The 19,364-nt window shown below is 34.2% G+C and overlaps 1 protein-coding gene across 1 annotated transcript in view; it reads right to left on the bottom strand.

Annotated features, from left to right (window-relative positions):
• The window catches only part of LOC108736027 (synaptic vesicle glycoprotein 2B), a 32,294-nt gene that overhangs the window by 8,923 nt on the left and 4,007 nt on the right, over positions 1-19,364 (bottom strand). Inside the window, exons 3-9 of the mRNA XM_018468293.1 lie at positions 17,869-18,031; positions 15,952-16,130; positions 12,971-13,155; positions 4,744-4,919; positions 4,316-4,475; positions 3,370-3,484; positions 707-866 (exon numbers count right to left, since the gene is read on the bottom strand). Of these exons, the coding sequence (XP_018323795.1) occupies positions 707-866; positions 3,370-3,484; positions 4,316-4,475; positions 4,744-4,919; positions 12,971-13,155; positions 15,952-16,130; positions 17,869-18,031 (1,138 nt within the window). The remainder of the gene's footprint in view (positions 1-706; positions 867-3,369; positions 3,485-4,315; positions 4,476-4,743; positions 4,920-12,970; positions 13,156-15,951; positions 16,131-17,868; positions 18,032-19,364) is intronic.

Raw genomic sequence — 19,364 nt, 5'->3', positions numbered from 1 at the left:
TTTTAAAAAAATTCAAAATAATTATTAAAAATTTAAAAACGATAATTTAATCAATTCGTAACTTATTTTAATCGGTTAAACTATCTTTTCAGAAAAAAAAAATTTTTTATCTATTATTTCATAGTTCTTTTCAACAATTAAATGTTTAAACCACTATAACTCCGTTAAAAATTGTCCAAATGCGTTACCTTTTACATCAAAATTTGTAGTAGCCTAAACGGAACAAATTGGCGTTTTACATTTTTCTTGTATTTATTAACGGTAATGCGTTATAGCGGTTTAAACATTTAATTGTTTAAAAAACAATGAATTTATAAAAAAAAATTCTCTGAAAAGATAGCTTAATCTATTAAGATACGTCTCCAATCGATTAAATTATCAATTTTAAATTTTTAATAATGATTTTGAATTTTTTAATTTCCGCGAATTTTAAGGCTTCAAACCTTTTTTTTACAAAATGCCATTGTGAAAAACTTTTATTGAAACTTTTTTTCCATATCTTTCATATTTCGCGAAATAATCGAATTTGCAATTGTTTTTGGGGGATTTTTTCCATCCCCCCCCCCACTATGCCGGGCAAATAATTTTCATTTACATATTCGTGTTCCTCACGAAATTTCCGATAAAATGACCCGTGTTTCAATTATTTTCTCCATTATAAGGTACTCTTCAGCCATTTTCCTCATTTGACTGAACTATTACTTACCGTAGTTGTGTTGGGAATATATCAACAGTTATTCCAAGAATCGTCAAGGTTCCCACAGACGTAAACGATTGATTGATAGAAGATAGTACAACAATCATAGGTACGGTATTCGCATAATAAAGACTAAAACCAGAAAGTCCTCCACATATACCACATAGAACTACAATAAAATGGAAATAAGGCGATGGTAATTAATCTATTGTACAGCATCGTAGTAAATAAATAAATGGAATAGTGCTATTTTATAGTAATGAAGGTAACATTATTAGAGCAACATACAATAAAATAAACTGCAAAAAATGTTTCAACATTAACATCATAACATTTACTTTCTTAAAGTTTAATTTAATTATTAAGTTGTTTTGATTAGTACACCACACTCAAATGTACGAGTCGGTTAAACACTGAAAGCACACTGAGTGCACCTGAAATAAGTGTGATGATTGCAGGAAGTGGTAGGGAACTATTGGGATCCGTCAAATGGGCATACACCATCTGGTGGCAAAATTTATAACTAGAATGAGGGAAAAATTTACATAGGAACTGTGCACGCAAATTGTAAAATTGTTTATTAAAATAATAAAACACGTTAAAAAAGTAAAAATTTTTTTGATGATGATGGAGTCGACGAAGTTTTCTTCTAAAGTTAAATTAAATAAAAAGTTAATATGTTCAGTGAAAAGCTGCAATAGCACTTCAGACATAGATCTTCACTCTTCAGCTATATTAACTACCTTCCAATAAAAACTAACCGTTTTATATATGTAAAAAATATATTCGGAAAATTAGAGAAAAAAGTAAACTAATAGAAGCTTGGATGAAAGCAGTAGGTATCAAAGAAGTGAATTCCGGAATAAAAATTTGTTCACGTCATTTTAATGCACATGATTATATTTCAGCAAGTATTTACCATCAGCCATAACCTTAATATTTAAAACTAGAATCATAAAAAAAATAAAGTGAAAAATTATTTATTCCTGTGTAATTGATACGATATAAGTATTTTGAGGTTAAGAACCTACCTGCTGCAATACAACAAAGTTGCAATAATGTGTTTGCAGCGTTCTCTTAAATCGGCTTTGCACGTGCAAGTCATTGATATGATATTGCTTAAATCACCTAGAATCACCTCACCAATTATATAACGTGAATCACTTTTTAAATCCGAAGTTTGTAAAAAGTAGGCAGTAAACTTGACGGAATTTGAAGGCTAGCTTCCGGATTTGTTATTTCCGAATTTTATTGGCATTAAAAACACGCCCACCTTCAACGAAATTTCCTTTCCGAGGCTTTGCATCAGCCCAGTCACTTACGACTGACCATTCGTGAGATATTGCGGTTTTTAACATTAGAAAATTCATATTTTACATAATATGCACACATTTCCGCACCACCTATGAGGTAATGTACTTGACACCTTGTCATTTTTATTTCGTTTTCTTCTTGCAATGTATGGTGCTCCAAAAACAATTGATTCCATAGACAAATATAGATATGTGATGTTTGTAAAATCTGCATGGAACAATAAAACGGTACAATTGTCTTGTCTGCCTCCAACATCTGCTTCTGCCTTTCAACACTTGTATCGTGTGTATTATCAAGTTCAAGTGTGGCTAACAGATAATTATTTGGAGCCAATTCAAACTCTACTCCCGTCTGCTCCAGAAAAACTGCTTAATACTATTGTTTGTAAATGCAAGACGGCTTGTAGTAAGAATTGTGACTGTCAAAAAGTGGGACTATTTTGTTCGCCAGTATGCATCAATTGTCAGGGTCAGACTTGCTCCAATATTGAAATAAATACAACAGATGACAATATTTATGATATTAATGAAGAGCAATATTAATTTGAAATCATGTTTTCGTTTTTTTATTTACCCACTACAAACTACCTCAAATTAATGAGGGAAAAAATAAATAAAAAATCAAAAAAATGATTTCAAATTAATATTGCATATTAATCCACTATTAAGTAACTAACAATGTCATAGGATTTCATATATTAATGAAGAGACAATTGATGCATCACTTTTCTTAGAACAGTGAACAGATATTCTGCAAGAAGAAAAAGACGAAGAAATAATTGTCGAAGTAGAATTAGACAATTATCTAATATAATAACATTTAGAAGAAAACCACCTATTCCACTTTTATCATTAGCAATATAACAATTTTTTGCATCACTAGGATACGATTTGATCAAACTTTCTTAATGACAATAGATTGTGGAGTATACCTACTGGGGAAACCACGTTAAAAAAAATGCGTCAAGTACATTACCTCATAAGTGGTGCGGAAATGTGTGCATATTATGTAAAATATGAATTTTCTAATTATTAAAATCGCAATATCTCACGAATGGTGAGTCGTAAGTGAAAAAGTGACTGGGCCATTTTTGTAGAGAATTGTATGATCTACAACTTTTGTCTGACCTATTTTCACGATAAAACTTACCGTTTTCGAGGAAAATGGAAAAAACCTTAATTTGGCACTTTTGACCTTGAATAAAATTTGTTGCAGAAGTACGATTGAAGAGAACATTTTATTTATAATGATATATTTAACGTCTTTGCCAATTTAGCTCTATGTGAATTTTAGTAATTTCTGTACAAGAGAAAATAATTTACTACATTATCTATTAATAGCTATTCGGCTTTACTTACCGAACAAATTTTTTTTCCCGACTCTATTAATGATTATTACGGCGACAACGGATCCCATCATGGCCGATACTGCGACTATAACATTTCTTATGTAAAAGACATCATTCAGTTGACCCTTCAAAATTAGAAACAGATATTAAACAAATTATATACGTAACAATTTATACCATCGGGTGCATCTGTATCATTTAATCTCTATACGCATATAAATGAGACTCATGATCAACATGCAGCCGAATCTACTCAATTAATTTTTGGGAACATATTTTAATTACTACATATTAGGGGCGCACTAACAACGGATATTGTGAAAATCGAATTAAAAAAGAAAAACAATAATTTAAAAACGACTGATGAAGTTTTAATAAATGGGGCAGCTTTTGCAGACGTGACTTTGTTCTGGGCTTTGATTTTACAGATCAAGGTCTGAGTTATGATCATGTTAGTAGCTAGTGTAAAATTGGTTTCGCTCTTTTCCTATTAACATCTTTTAAAGAATGCGTGTTGGCAAAGGTATACAAAGATATTGAATTCGAATCGGATTATACATATTCCGATTATTTTTTTTTATTGAGAAATTATTCGTGTGAAATTTTCAAAATTTTATCTTATCCTATTTTGAATAACACAAGTTATAGAGTCAAGGTAGTGTCGGATTCACTCCTGATGGGAGCGCCTACCGACTCTTTCTAGCATTACAATAATTAATGTTTTCTGAAATCCTACAAACGACACGATAAACGCCATCTGTAGTATAATGCTACATTTAGTGGAATTCAATATTTTCAACAAGGTCCACTTAATTGTTTGAATATCTACTTGCTGAACTGATTCCACGGTGTAGCTCACCCTACGTGATAAGACACCATGAACTTCTTTGTTCGGTTAATGTTTTGTTACTACAAAATCTATTTACTCACAGCATGATCAAAAAACAAATACTCACGACAATGCACTTTTCTTCTACTGTGGAATTATTCTCGCTTTTAATGTAGGCTGAAAATTCGAGCATCTCGCATAAACTGGCTGATGAATTTGGGTTGGTTGTTTGATATTCGTTTATCGTTGCGTACAGTTCTGGCAGCCAAAGTCTCAGCGTATTTAATCTAAAACATATAATCTAACATGGACGCGGTAGAGTCAGATATATTTATAATATTTATCGGTAAAAACACTTAATGGTCCGAGCAAATACAGTTAAATAATGACTATTAAACTAGACGTATTAGTAGGGTCCAAAACCTTTCGGATGAACCCTCACTCTTTAACATAACGATGTATAGAACAGGTCATTAGCAGTCATCAATTAACAACAATAATTAGTGCAACACAGCAATATGTAACCTAAATAGCAACAATAGATTTCTTCCTTACCCACACATAATACCAAATTGTATTGTCAATCCCAGAAATAGTTTAATAGTATAAGGAGGTTTAAATACGGAAAGCATTAATTGTAGACCCCTTTTAAATGTTTGAAGCTTGCTTTCCTTTCTTTGAATTTCATTAACAGCACCGTTTGCTTTAACTTCATCTACTAGTGATTGTACCTAAAAGCAAAAAACAGTATCAAAGAAATGCCACAGTGTCGCCATCTGCAGACTTTACAGATAATTCCAAGAGTGTAGCGAGGATTTTATTCAATACAATGGAGTTCATTAAGAAACGCGTCAGTAAACGAATTTCGTCAATTGCGAAATTTCATAAGTGAAACTATGACAAATAGAGTAATTGATTATTATTAAGGTAATGTTAATGAAAGACAAGGAGAATTGACTCCTGGTTGACGACTTTATTGTTTAAAAAAGCAGTTACAGATGGTTGATCTTTTTATATTTTATAAACTCTACACTTTAAGTATAGCTATTTAATAAAAATTAAGTTTGATTATTGATGATATTTACTTTACTTTAATTTTTTTGCGTGTTCAATTCTCACCAGATATTAATGTTACTGGGTGGGAAGACCCCCGACCTACACTTTAATGCAAAGCCGAAGGGTCGAAGGGTAGAGCGGAACGTTCGCTTTAGCCTCCTTTTAGGAATAATTGAAATGGGTGAGTTCTGGCAGTTGAGGAGAGATAAATGAACAGTCAAAATAAAGACAGAGATGAGTGAAAGACTACTTGTGGAATACTACTACCTCAGCATTTGCCTAAATAAATTAAAAAACCTTCAGAAAAACAGTATCGAACCGATGGTCTCTCGAATGCTGTGCACTAGTCTAGCCATTAAGCCAAGTCGCATCGCTCGGTGCCAAACTGAACCTACATTGAAGATTATATATGCTAAAGGCATCTGAGCTGATTTAATAAAAAACATTACATTCTTGATCTGAAATTGATAGAAACCACCAAAGATTCCTATTCCTGTTTTAAATATCTCGCACTATCGCACTACAATAAATAAAATAAAAACTACAACATTCGAAACTGCATAAGCAATAAAAAAAGAATATCTAATAATTCTAGAAGAGAAGGAACAAATCGGTGCATCGTGTTTTCAAGAAACCTGCCCATACGGACCGACACCTGCTCAAGCACTCCAATCACCATCCACGGAAAATTAGGCATCATCTGTACAACTACAAGAGAGCAGACTAAATAATGCCTTTCCGTGTCAATCGACCAAGAAATCCGGAGAGCTATGCAACCTGAAACCCGTCAATTGAATGAAGAAAAATCAACAGTAATCAAAGCCGTCCTCCAGTACCTTAAAGGTGTGTTAGATAGAATTGGTTGAGTTTTGATGAAAAAATCGGTTGTCTGTAAAGTCGGTTTACTGACGATAGTTGATCGTGACAACGTCATAAGAAAATACTGATGGAATGGTTTCATTTTTCAAAAGAATATTTTAATTTTATTTGTTTGATAGATATTTTGTATGGATATAGAGAAGGAGGTAAATAGAAATCACAATTGAATTGATTAAGTTACATTTATTTGTACGCATAAATACAATTAAGTCAAGTTTTATTTATTTTTTTTTCCAATGTACATAATTTTTACAAGTATGAATGTGCTTTGAGCAATTGTTTTACAACTTTTATTTACAACTTTTAAACATCATTAAAATTTTTGTAACACTAGCTTCAATTCGACAATATATCACTGAACATATATTTAATATCGAAAGAATCATTACCTTTATCGCCGCAATTATCGTTGCTATAAACAATTGACACCACATTCACTTTTCACTGCACTTCATACTTGACGAAAACATGTAAATGTATTATTGTATAGCAGCTGTCCACGCGGACGCATCGCTCACTCAAGTAGGAGAGAGACAGATGTCGAACGCTGCCGAACGCAGAGGCCGTTTGTGCCTCTTTGTCGCTCGTTCCGCGCTCTCGCTTGCATTTCAAGCCTTAAATGGAACGCCTCAGAGCGAGGTAACGCCGCATGAGTCATGTTTTTTCGTGCGTGCAGCCGGCTCCATCGAATTATAAGACGTTGTCACGTCAAAAAAGCAACAAAACCGTCTTCATTCCAACCAAGAAAATCTAAAAACACTTGCGTTCCGCGAAAGATCCTAGCACTCTTGTTAAGAATTGGCTAATTTTATTATTTATATACGGGTACCTTCTGTTAGATAAAACCACAGACATATAGAATGGACTGATTTTGAGGGAGTTGACCATATGTACCAGACTCTGTATTGTAGGACCATTATTGGGTTACTGGTTACAGTGTCTACGTGGACCGAGTCAATGATGCTGTCGGCAATTTTTGCAAAGTCATCTAGGTCCTTGTCTTTCATTGCACATAGATCAGCTGGATGTAGGTTGGAAGGCGACCAAACCATATGTTTCATAGAAGGCTGTCAGTGATGGTGGCACCGCCTAAACTACGAAAATGACGTAGAAACTGAGATGGTTTGCGATCGTCAAGTTCTTCCTGTTCGAGTAGTTTCTTGATGGGTGCTTCTTGTGAAACACCACGTCGTTGAATTAGCTCTGCCTTGATTATGCTGTATGGATCTTCCTCCGGAGGGTTGACGATTATGTCACATGCGGCATATCGGGGATCGAGATTACCAATTACACACCAAAATTTGGTACCTTCCGAAGTGATGGCAGGTGCATCGAAACTGCGATCTGCTATGCAGAAGCATAACTCTGGGTCGGATAGAACAAAGGGTGGCAATTTGACTGCCACGGATGCTAGGGTATCGACGGCAGCGGCGCGAGTTGATATGTTAATTGTGGTGATACAGAAGACGACGATATTGCCAGTATGGAGCCCAGAGACAGTTTGTGGTCCTTGGGACGATTCTGTAGCTTATTTTTTAATCGAATGGCGCTGCATCACGTCGGGGTCACCAAAGAAGCGTGCGTGACGCTAACAAATAAAGATGCAGACTCCAGTCTATTTGCAAGTCTCGAGTTGCATAATGAAGTGACTATGACTATTTGCAAGTCCAATAGTCAGACAAAGATGAATCTGTTTGATTACAAGATTGATTTATTTAATTATTTACACGGTATTTCTACAAACCTATTTACATGGCTTAAATGTAAAGTGTTTGACCAGCAGTTGTCGATCGACAGTGACGATTGGGATCCGTCAAATGGGAGGAGCCTAAAACCATGGCGCCGATTAGGGAAAATTTATCGTAGTTCCTATAGTGTACCGTGCAATTTCCAAGTTTTTAAATTACGATAAAATGATAAGTATTGATACAATATGTTATTGGGCTGACACAAAGCCTCGGAAAGGATATTTCGTTGAAGGTGAGCGTGTTTTTAATGCCAATCACATTATAAAATTCGGAAATAACAAATCCGGAAGCTAGCCTTCAAATTCCGTCAAGTTTACTGCCTACTTTTTACAAACTTCGGATTTAAAAAGTGATTCACGTCATATAATTGGTGAGGTGATTCTGGGTGATTTAAGCAATATCATATCAATGACTTGCACGTGCAAAGCCGATTTAAGAGAACGTTGCAAACACATTATTGCAACTTTGTTGTATTGCAGCAGGTAGGTTCTTAACCTCAAAATACTTATATCGTATCATTAGAATTGTGTTAAATCAATTACACAGGAATAAATAATTTCTCACTTTATAATTTTAGTATGATTCTAGTTTTAAATATTAAGGTTATGGCTGATGGTAAATACTTGCTGAAATATAATCATGTGCATTAAAATGACGTGAACAAATTTTTATTCCGGAATTCACTTCTTTGATACCTACTGCTTTCATCCAAGCTTCTATTAGTTTACTTTTTTCTCTAATTTTCCGAATATATTTTTTACATATATAAAACGGTTAGTTTTTATTGGAAAGTAGTTAATGTAGGTGAAGAGTGAAGATCTATGTCTGAAGTGCTATTGCAGCTTTTCACTGAACATATTAACTTTTTATTTGATTTAACTTTAGAAGAAAACTTCGTCGACTCCATCATCATCAAAAAAATTTTTACTTTTTTAACGTGTTTTATTATTTTAATAAACAATTTTACAATTTGCGTGCACAGTTCCTATGTAAATTTTTCCCTCATTCGAGTTATAAATTCTGCCACCAGATGGTGTATGCCCATTTGACGGATCCCAATAGAAATGCTGAGTTGCTTGCACACATACTCTATGCCTACGAACTGTATACCACACATATATCTAATGCCGCCTATTAGATGTCATGTGTTTTTCACAAGTTTACGAGGAAGGTGCTTTACTAATATCACAGCCGTCTCTAATATAAGCCATGCTGAGAAGTTTGGCAACAGCGCATTGCTTCAATGTGAGAGTCCTGTTCTGCGAGTCTTACTTGTTATTACTACACGTCGTTACACATGATTTTTAAACACCCATTACGATAAAAGTGAATGAAATTATTAAATAAATAACATTTGTTCTTCACTGATAGTATGTGATGTTATTTGAAATACACTTCAACATGTAGGTATTAAGAACAAAATAGAAAAGACAATAGATTGGGTAAACGTTAATAGGTACCTATACGAATTTCATCTCGATAATTGTAATTTTATAAAAAACACCGCCATTGAGGTATTGTCAAGGTGCGTTACCTTTTTTTTAGGGTTCGCCAACAGCCCTGTCATCCCATTAGAAAAAGTTAATTATAATTTAAACTTTTATAATTTACGGATTTTTGCTGTCTTACAGTTGAATTTGAATTAGAGTGGCGGGACTCTTGCTTTCTATAATTTATAATTTTAACGTAATCATTAAGCAAAACATTAGCAAAAGAAGATAAAATTTGGAAGAATATATCTTTATAGTGTTTTCCAAAACTAAATATTTTTGAAAATAGTTAATTTTCCTAAAATTGGTTTTTGGAGTTCAGCCCGTAAATATTGTGTCTGCAGATATTCGTTATTACTTATTTCTTCAAGAATGGCATAAAAGTGAAAAAAAAATATACTAATATTATCAGTAGGAACAGAAAGTCCTCCCCTTTGTAAATAATCAAAATAAATATCACCAACGCAAGAGCCTTTATTGTTTATTATGAGCGAAACACAATTGTTGCAAGTTATCTTTTTACGAGCAGAATGAACTGCATATCCTGAAATGCAAATTTTTAAGGAGTCATCTAAATCACAATTCATTAAAAAATCGGAAATTAAAATTTCAATAAACTGACTTATGTTTAAGGGAGAATTTTCAACAATTTAAATTTCTGTTTCATCATTCTCTGGTAATTTAGGATATGTTAAAAGCACATTCAAAACATTACCGGCAGTGGATACCATTTTTACTGTTTTTATAATGTCACTTAAAGTAATGTATGTAAACTGCGGAATATTTTCATGGAGTCCAATCTTTGCGAGGTATAGCACTTATGAATTTTTTTCATTTCATATTTTTTTTTGAGAATAAAAATATAGACATACTTATATTTTAAAGATGATTTATAATTTGAATTGCAACTCGGAACACAACAAAAATGAGGCATTTTGTTAAGAAATAAATAAGAAAATTTACAACTTAAACACACAATCTGACCTAAAACATTTTCACTTCTTTCACTTAATCGTTAATATTACCTTCTGCAATTAAAAACTGTATTCAAAAGTATTAATCACTAACCAAACCGCCAAATGTGCGTTTGAACTCGGACGCGATACTACGGCTCATTCTGAGATCCTTTGAAACGCAATGGGCCAGAGAATATTCCTTGGATACAGCAAAGAGGTCTCGTCGGATTTCTTGAGGTCACTCCAAATCTCCTGTTAACATGAGGGCCTTCCTTCATGAACTCTTCGAATGTGAGTTCGAAAGGAATAGTTCTTAATAATCTGGCCCGCGCCTCCTCTTCATTTGCACCGGCGAATGGAGCCAAGCGATTAATATGGACTACCTTCGGCTTCCCATTTGGAGTTTTCTTAATTCGATAGATCACGTCGTTAATCCTCTTCACTATCTCATAGGGTCCTTCCCAATTCTGTTGGAACTTGGTGATAGTCCACGGCGACGACGAGGATTATACAACCAAACAAGATCTCCAGTTTGGTAACCACATGCTGTAGCCTTAATATCGTAGTTTTCTTTAATCCTGTAACTAGCAATCTGCGTATACAGACGAACCGACCCGTGGATATCGTTAAGTTTTCTTCGGAGGTTGGTAACATAATCTTCTCCAGCCAAGTCTTCTCCTGGTTTATAGCCGAATTTGAGGTCACAGATATTTAATCAAGGTCCGGTTCATTCGCTCAACCATGCCGTCCGATTGATCAACTCTTTCACCAGTTCCTCAACTATGGTTTCCGACTCCTGGTTCGGAAGGGCATAGGCTTCAACCCACTTGGTAAAATAGTCCATAACGACCACGATGTACTTGTTACCTTTCTCGGACTCTGGGAATGGACCCGCCACATCGATTGCGATTCGTTCGAAAGGGCCACCGACATTGTAGTTTCTTTCGGCTTTTGATAAGGTCTTGCTTATTACCTTCTCTTGGCCGTCTTGTAACTGCGAAAAAGCGGCTCCCAATCCCATATTGCTTCAAAGTCTCAACATCACCTTCCATTGGTTTTATCTTTCCATTAAAAATCAATTTTTCCAGCACTTTTATTTTCTCTTCTATTTCTTGAATATTCTTATTAAACTTTTCTTCCCATTTATTCTCCAAACTTCTATTGTTTTCTTCCAATTCACGTTTCAAACTTTTACTATTTTCTTCAAATTCTCGTTTCAAACTTTTACTGTTTTCTTCCAATTCACGTTTCAAACTTTTACTATTTTCTTCCAATGTATTTTCCAAACTTTTACTGTTTTCTTCCAATTTATTTTCTAAACTTTTACTGTTTTCTTCCAATTCACGTTTCAAACTTTTACTATTTTCTTCCAATTCACGTTTCAAACTTTTACTATTATCTTCCAATTCCCGTTTCAAACTTTTACTATTTTAGAATGAAGATTGGGGCTATGGGGCCGTGATCTAAGTGAAATATTCCGTCCAGACGTTTCGTCAGCTACTGCGGCTGACATCCTCAGTGGTGATGCTGCGTTGACAACGTGAACTGGACTGGACACAGTCGCTGTCGAGACTTCGAAATATAATCTACGTTCACGTTGTCAACGCAGCACTACCACTGAGGATGTCAGCCGCAGTAGCTGACGAAACGTCTGGACGGAATAGTTCACTTAGACCACGGCCCTATTGCCCGAAACTTCATTCTACTATGGATTCCGGCCGTGAAAGCCTTTGTTCTTATATTTTACTATTTTCTTCCGATTTATTTTCCAAACTTTTACTGTTTTCTTCCAATTCACGTTTCAGACAATTCGTCTTCAAAAAGGAACGTTTAAGGATCATGGCCATCCTTTTTCAACGCCTCCACGAGCCGCCACTGAAGTTCCGCTTTGTTACCGCTTGTCGCTTCATCCGGTTCTTCCAATTCTCTTTTTAACTGTGCTACTTTTAATTCGTACAACTTCTTTGCCATTGTAATGCTTTTACTCAACCCCACACCTGACACCAGTTGTAATAGAAAATACTACAAACGGCGCAGTAAACGCCATCTGTAGCACGATGCTACATTTTAGGATTACGTATGCTCCAAATAGGTCCACTTGTGTGGATATCTACTGATAACTACAAAAACTATTTATTTACACTAATTATTAAAGAACTTAACTTACTAAAACTAACTTAAAACACTATTAAATTATTACTAAACTTAGGTTATGAATTATTCTATTTAATTCCACTACTGTTGATATATCACTATTCACTGCGCTATTTATTTCACTGCTATCACTATCAATTTATTTCTGCATTCATTTCTGCAACGGTCGATTTATTTCTTCTCCTCTCGGCGATCGTTTCTTCCTTTTATATACTCTTTTGTTTCCTTTCTGGAACCCTCTAGAAACATTCGGATCGTTTAGTTTTTCGTTGAACTGTTTAACTGCTTTCCCAGAACGCAGGTACGACACTCACATTTACAAATACGGCGCAAATGAAGAAAGGAATCGATAAGCCGTTCACGCACACGTGTGCCCGATCGCACACAAACACGCTCGTGCTCGCTACAATATTTTTACAGTTGTAAACTGTGTAAAGTTTTAATAGATGCCGTATATGTTAAAATCTAAAAATCATAGAAAAATTTTGATGGTACATACTGGATAATTTTCCTTCGGTAGTCCAGTATTAATAGAATAGATTGTTTGAAAAACTTTTATGGCTTCTTCATTTTTTCCAGCTGTCATCAGAAATTTCGGACTTTCTGGCATAAAATAAAACATTAATCCTCCTAACAAGCCAGGAATACCACAACATAAGAGAAAAAGATTCCATGAATGGATAACTACAATTAATTTTTATGAAAGAAAAAATAATTTTTGTGAAGTAGATACCTATCGAAATAAAGATATAGTTAATTTATAGGATATAGCATGAATGTCAAGAAAAGTACAAAAAAATCCATCTATCAATACTTTTGTGTAATAAGATGAACTTTTCCTACCTTTTGTTTCTATTTGAACTTCTACTTGAAAACAAAAAATATTCAATTGAATTATTGTACTTGTAAAAAATGTGAGTAAGTTGCTAAATTCATACGATTTTTATTGAACAAAAGATTAAAAAAACGAACTGGAAGTTGTTGAAAAAGAAATAAAGGGCTAAAACAATTAAAATAATTGGTTAATGAAGCACTCTGAATAATAATATTAAAAAGAAGACAAGACGTTTTAAAAGGGAAGACAACTTTGTGGTTCAGAAAATATGCTGTTAAATTTTCACTTAGCGAAAACCTATTTTATTTTTGGAAATAACATGTAGCGAAGAAAATTAAGCTAAAAGACCAAGAAAGTTTTTAATGGAGTAATTTTCAATATATGTTTTATTTTTCAGGTACAGTCAACTTTTATAGCACGGTTTCGCTACAGGCATAATCTCACCTTCTAAAACATTCTAACCTTTGCATGTTTAGTCATTCATCATTGTATCAATTGTACAATTATATAGTGGTGTATACTGTTACTTTTTTGTTTATAGAGTTAGGGCACAGTAGAAATGCAGTTTTGTAGCTATTCACAATGTAGTTAAAAATCTTAAACCCCCAATAATTAGAAACCTATTTGTCATCCATTGTATAACTGATTATGACAATACCACTGCATTGTACAAAGTAAGCATAGAATTATACAGATTTTCAATATTATGTGAAGATGAAGCAGTAAAACGTACAAGATACGTCATATACATTTTTTAATACCTGTCAATTTCTTTCCCTAGTATCTACCCAATGCGCCACTGAAAAAAATAATTTTTTTTAGACCCTAATATGCGATCAGTAATAATGCAACCAGTAATAATGAATAATGCCGTTACGTGCTTCTAATAGTTTCTTATAGAAGTTGCGATATTATCCAAACTAAAAAAATTGTAAGAAATAAACTATTAGATGAATGAAAATATCTTTTTTTTTAAAATTCTTTAGATCGAATGGCATCATTTTCGTCACGGCATGTTTTCAAAAATTTCCAAAAACAAAAAAGTTTCCCTTTGTGCGTATTTACTCAACTTCCAATCGTATCCATGTTTTTAGCATATTTCGTTTTTGTTTTATGAACTGTACAATGAATAGAAAGATGCGCTGAAATGTGTTTCAAAACAAAAAAAAAGTTGAAGTCGATAGCTCAATCCGTTTTTAATATATGGCAATAGATAGATAGGTTTTCCACTTTGTTTTATAAAATTGTCTGTGACCGTCGTCGTATTTTCTGTTTTTAAGTGTAAAATGGTATTGTTTATTGAATAAAATAATTCGAAGTGGTCTGTATTCTGTCGAAACTGTCAGACGCGGATCGCGATTTCGATCTTTTTGGATCTCATCAGCGCGTCGCAGGCAGCTCCGACAGAACACAGGCCAAGCTTTACCTGCTGTCTTAACAGCGCGTTTTAGAAAATACCACGAATGACGTGGTGAACGCCATCTGTAGTACGATGCTACATTTTAGGATTACGTATGCTCCAACATTGTATTGTTTATAGTACTCATTAAGTCTGATCTTGTTTTAAGCGTATAAAAAAAGACACAAATTTACCTCTTATTTGCTACACTATACAAAAACGTTAATTTAATTTAGACATTTGCCACTTATTACCACAAAAATTAAAATACAACTAACTAGTAAAAATTTTATCAAATTAATAAAATAATCACCCTACATTCGTTACCTCCCCCCTCCCGAGTTCATCCCTTATCAATTTGTAATAAGGTTTTTGTATTGGTTTGTAAAATATGTATTACTTTGTAATAGTACAATAATTATTTTTTGTTCTTTATATATGATGCAATTACAGGACAAGTCGACCACTCGCTGGGGTGACCCGTTCGAAAGACAATTAATAACTTGTCATTAATACATTAAAGTGCATTAATTTTGATTTAATTTTTACCATTACAGATAACTTCAAAAAAATAAGGAAAAATTGTTGCTGCCGTCGCCGAGAATCGAACCCGGATCCATGACTTTATGCACCATTGTTCTATCACTAAGCTACGATAGGTGACTAAAGCAACAACGACACGTACCTAATTATGTAGTTCACAGAATCGTCGAACCAATGTGTAATAATTATTAAGAATGAAACATTTAAAAGGGTTTTTGTAGTGGTAAAAATTAACCTCTTTAATATATTAAAATTAACCCTACAAAAATTCTTTTCAGCCAGTGACCCGCGTTCGATTCCCGGCGAGGGCGTGATAGCAGCAACAATTTTTCTTCATTAATTTAATATTACCTGTAGTTGTAAAAATTAATTCAAAGATTAATTCACTTTGATATGTTAAAATTAACCCTATAAAAAATTTTGTACTTATCATCAATATTTTAATAAGATAGTGACGAGATCAGACCGCGAACGACAGCAGACAGACTAATACTGGGAAAAAGTTATCCAAATTAATCGATTTAACGATTATTTTCTTGCATTTTCGTGATTAAATTGTAATAATCGCACAGCTCTAGTACCTACCTACGTAAAATCCCCTTATTATACCTTTTGTACTTTTGTACACTGGTTCAAGTAATAATTAATTTAATAATAAGTACACATCTACCTACCTGAAACCTGAATTTTGTAATTCACGTACCTATTAAATTACCAACTCTGAAGTCAACATCGATTGGAAAAACAGCCCATGCTAGTATAGGTAATATTACATTTCCTATTGCGTGAAAAAATCCCATCACATAAGTCATTTTACCTCTTCGAGTTTTGTCATGGAATTCGCTTAAATATGGCAATAGAGCGGAATACGGTCCACCAACCCTACAATCAAAAGATACTGGTTAACACAAATTTTATTATAAATATGAAACACTTTGACATTTAATAGACGCTAATACCAAATATTATTGTGAAAATTCATTCTGATTTTCCCCCATTACAAACTACCTCAAATTAATGAGGGAAAAAGTTTGTTGCTGCTGTCACGCCCTTGCCGGGAATCGAACCTGGGACCTTTACTCATCAATGTTCTGACCACATAGCTACAAGAGGTGACAGAGTTTGTGACCCAATAAGTACGGTTTGCTGTTGTTGCGGTTGTCACCTCTTGTAGCTTAGTGGTCAGAGCATTGGTGCGTAAAGCCAAAGGTCCCGGGTTCGATTCCCGGCGGGGGTGTGACAACAGCATCAAAATTTTTTCCTCATTAATTTGAGGTAGTTTGTAGTGAGAGAAAATTAGAATGAATTTTCACATTAATACAAATTTTATTTTAACAAATATTCATGAATATAGTTAAAATAAACAGTATAAGTCTGTGAGTTCTCAATTCAGTCAATTATCAATGATATACCTGACAAACACTTTTTCTGTACTGAAATTATTAAAGCATCACTTGTAGTGACTTTTAAAATAACATACTTTTAATAACATCGGTTAGTCCAAAACAAATGGAAAATATTCTGTGACTTCAAATAGTTATAGCACTCTTGCTGCTACAATCTCGTTACATTCGCAAATATGTTGTACTATGCAATAGTACCATTACAAGAATTGCCGGGGATGTCGCTCTTATTATCGACTCGAGTGCCAGTCCCTTTATTCGCTCTTGCGCAAGCGCGGCATATCTAATGAGATTCTGGATCATGTTAATTTTACACATATCACAATATTTTCTTTACATAAAATTAAAAACAGAAAGGTTGAAAAATTGCTTCAATCGTCAATTGTTTTTGTAATCACAAACTTTTTAAAATAATGTTCATGTAAATTAAATTATCTAAAGAAAGATATCCTATGACCGTATGCGCTTTTCAGATTCAATACAAATTTTTTCGTTCATCTATCGCATATCGCATTACAGCCGGCCGCGGAATAGGGGTAAAAATGAGAGGCGCTCTGCAGAACAGCCAACGCCAATATAGAGGCGCCTACGGCTCGTAGGAGCCAAAGCCAATATGGGGGCGCCCATGACTCGCATGAGAACATTTATATTTTCACTCATTCGTGCAAGTGCATGACAATTACATTTATAGACTGTGAAACTCAAAGCGAAGATGAAATTATTGATAGAATAACTGAAGTTCAAAATGATTCAATAATTTAAATAAATATTGTTCTCAGTCTTTAACATGCGTCTATCATCTGAATGATTGTATTTATTACGTATTCCGTACTCTCATATCAGATTCAAATAAAAATTTATGGTTGGATATCTTGTCTACTATTGATTTCCCATTATCATTCCCATTTTCTAATCATTAAGATAAGATTAAGAACGCGATTTTAATTTTAATACCCTAAATCGAATAATTTTCCGAAAATTTACAGTTAAATGCCTATAATCCGAAAAGTTTCACTTACATCGTGGTTTCATAAAACCACACAATTGTTTTTTTATTTAATTTTAGGAATTCACGCTGTACTTAATGTAGAGTCTAAGAATGAAATAAAATGAGGGTTTCAATTTAAAAGGTATGCATGGTTACACGACATCTTGCTTTGGGTCGCCATTTTTAAAGCTAGGAAGCAATCGACTTTCTTAACAAGAAAAGTACTTACAGAAACCCGCCTATGTATTTTAGAACAAGAAGAGTTGGATATGCTCGAGAAGTCGAATAGAAGAGGACATTAATACCAGCCATTGTATATAGAATTGTACAAACTCTTCTTCTTCCAAACTTATCCGAAAGAAATCCTCCCAGAAAAGCACTAGAGCAAATTCCTGCAATTTAAATTTATGGTATACTTTAGAGACTTTATTAAGCAATTGCATTTATCGTAAAAATAATAAAAACCACTTAATTTATGACAATCAACACCGACGTTTCATCTTTCTTTAAACAAGTAAACCGTTAAGAATAAGCCCTTTCGTAAGGTAATAGTAAGGCATTGACATCGTATTGGTATATGGGCAATGTCGCTAGAAGGCTAGAACGTCGTTTCCCCTAATTTGCGGACTATAGCGTGCGACATTCAAAACCCCTTTCACTTTCATCTTCAAACGGTTATTCGTAAGCATTTAAAACTGATTTTCGTGGTTTTCCAATTAGGTACTCATTCAAAATGTTTATTTATACAAACAGCGAAAAAAATGCCAAACTGTTATGTGGTATTAGAAAATACCACAAATGGCGCGGTAAACGCCATCTGTAGTACGATGCTACATTTTAGGATTACGTATGCTCCAACAAGGTCCATTTGTATGACTATCTACTTGCTGAAACGAATCCCGGCGTGGCTAACCTCAACGTGATAGGCACGTTACCATAATCGAATAAAATAATTCAAAGTGGTCTGTATTCTGTCGAATTGTATTCGATTATGGTAACGTGCCTATCACGTAGTGGTTAGCTACGCCAGGATTCGTTTCAACAAGTAGATATCCATATATTTAAATGGACCTTGTTGGAGCATACGTAATGCTCAAATGTAGCATCGTACTACAGATGTCGTTTACCGCGCCATTTGTGGTATTTTCTAAAACGCACTGTAAAGACAACAGGTAAAAGTTGGTCTGTGTTCTGTCGGCGCTGTCTGTGACGCGCTGATGAGATCCAAAAAGATCGAAATCGCGATCCGCGTCTGGCAGTTTCGACAGAATACAGACCACTTCGAATTATTTTAGGTTATGTGGTAGCTACCATTCCGGTGAGTCTATCAAAAGTTTGCGGGTGGGGATAGGGTTAGGAGAGCCAGAAGCATTCTTGGATAGCTTCTATTTATTAGGAATATATCGCCTGTCTTTTTCATTGAGAAATAATCTCGTATTCCGTGTGACGCGACTCACATTGTTAGAATAGTGGAGATGGAAATTTGAAACATATGCCTCAGTAGATACATAAAACCACGCGTGAAGCCCTGGCGTGAAGCGGTTGGCAGCTCGTTCTTCGATAAACAAGTATGGTTGTTCGGAAAGTCATTTCGTTTTTTCCCGACAGAGGATTTAATTGTATTCTTTTGCACCCAACTTCACATTTACGCCGTATAATTTTTATATGCTTTGAGAGCTCATATAGCAAGGCTTGTGTGTGAAAAATTCCAATTAATTCTACGCA

The sequence above is a fragment of the Agrilus planipennis genome, unplaced genomic scaffold (genome assembly GCF_000699045.2).
Source record: "Agrilus planipennis isolate EAB-ADULT unplaced genomic scaffold, Apla_2.0 scaffold75, whole genome shotgun sequence".
NCBI lineage: Eukaryota > Metazoa > Arthropoda > Insecta > Coleoptera > Buprestidae > Agrilus > Agrilus planipennis.
This window is presented reverse-complemented; position numbering and strand designations above follow the sequence as displayed.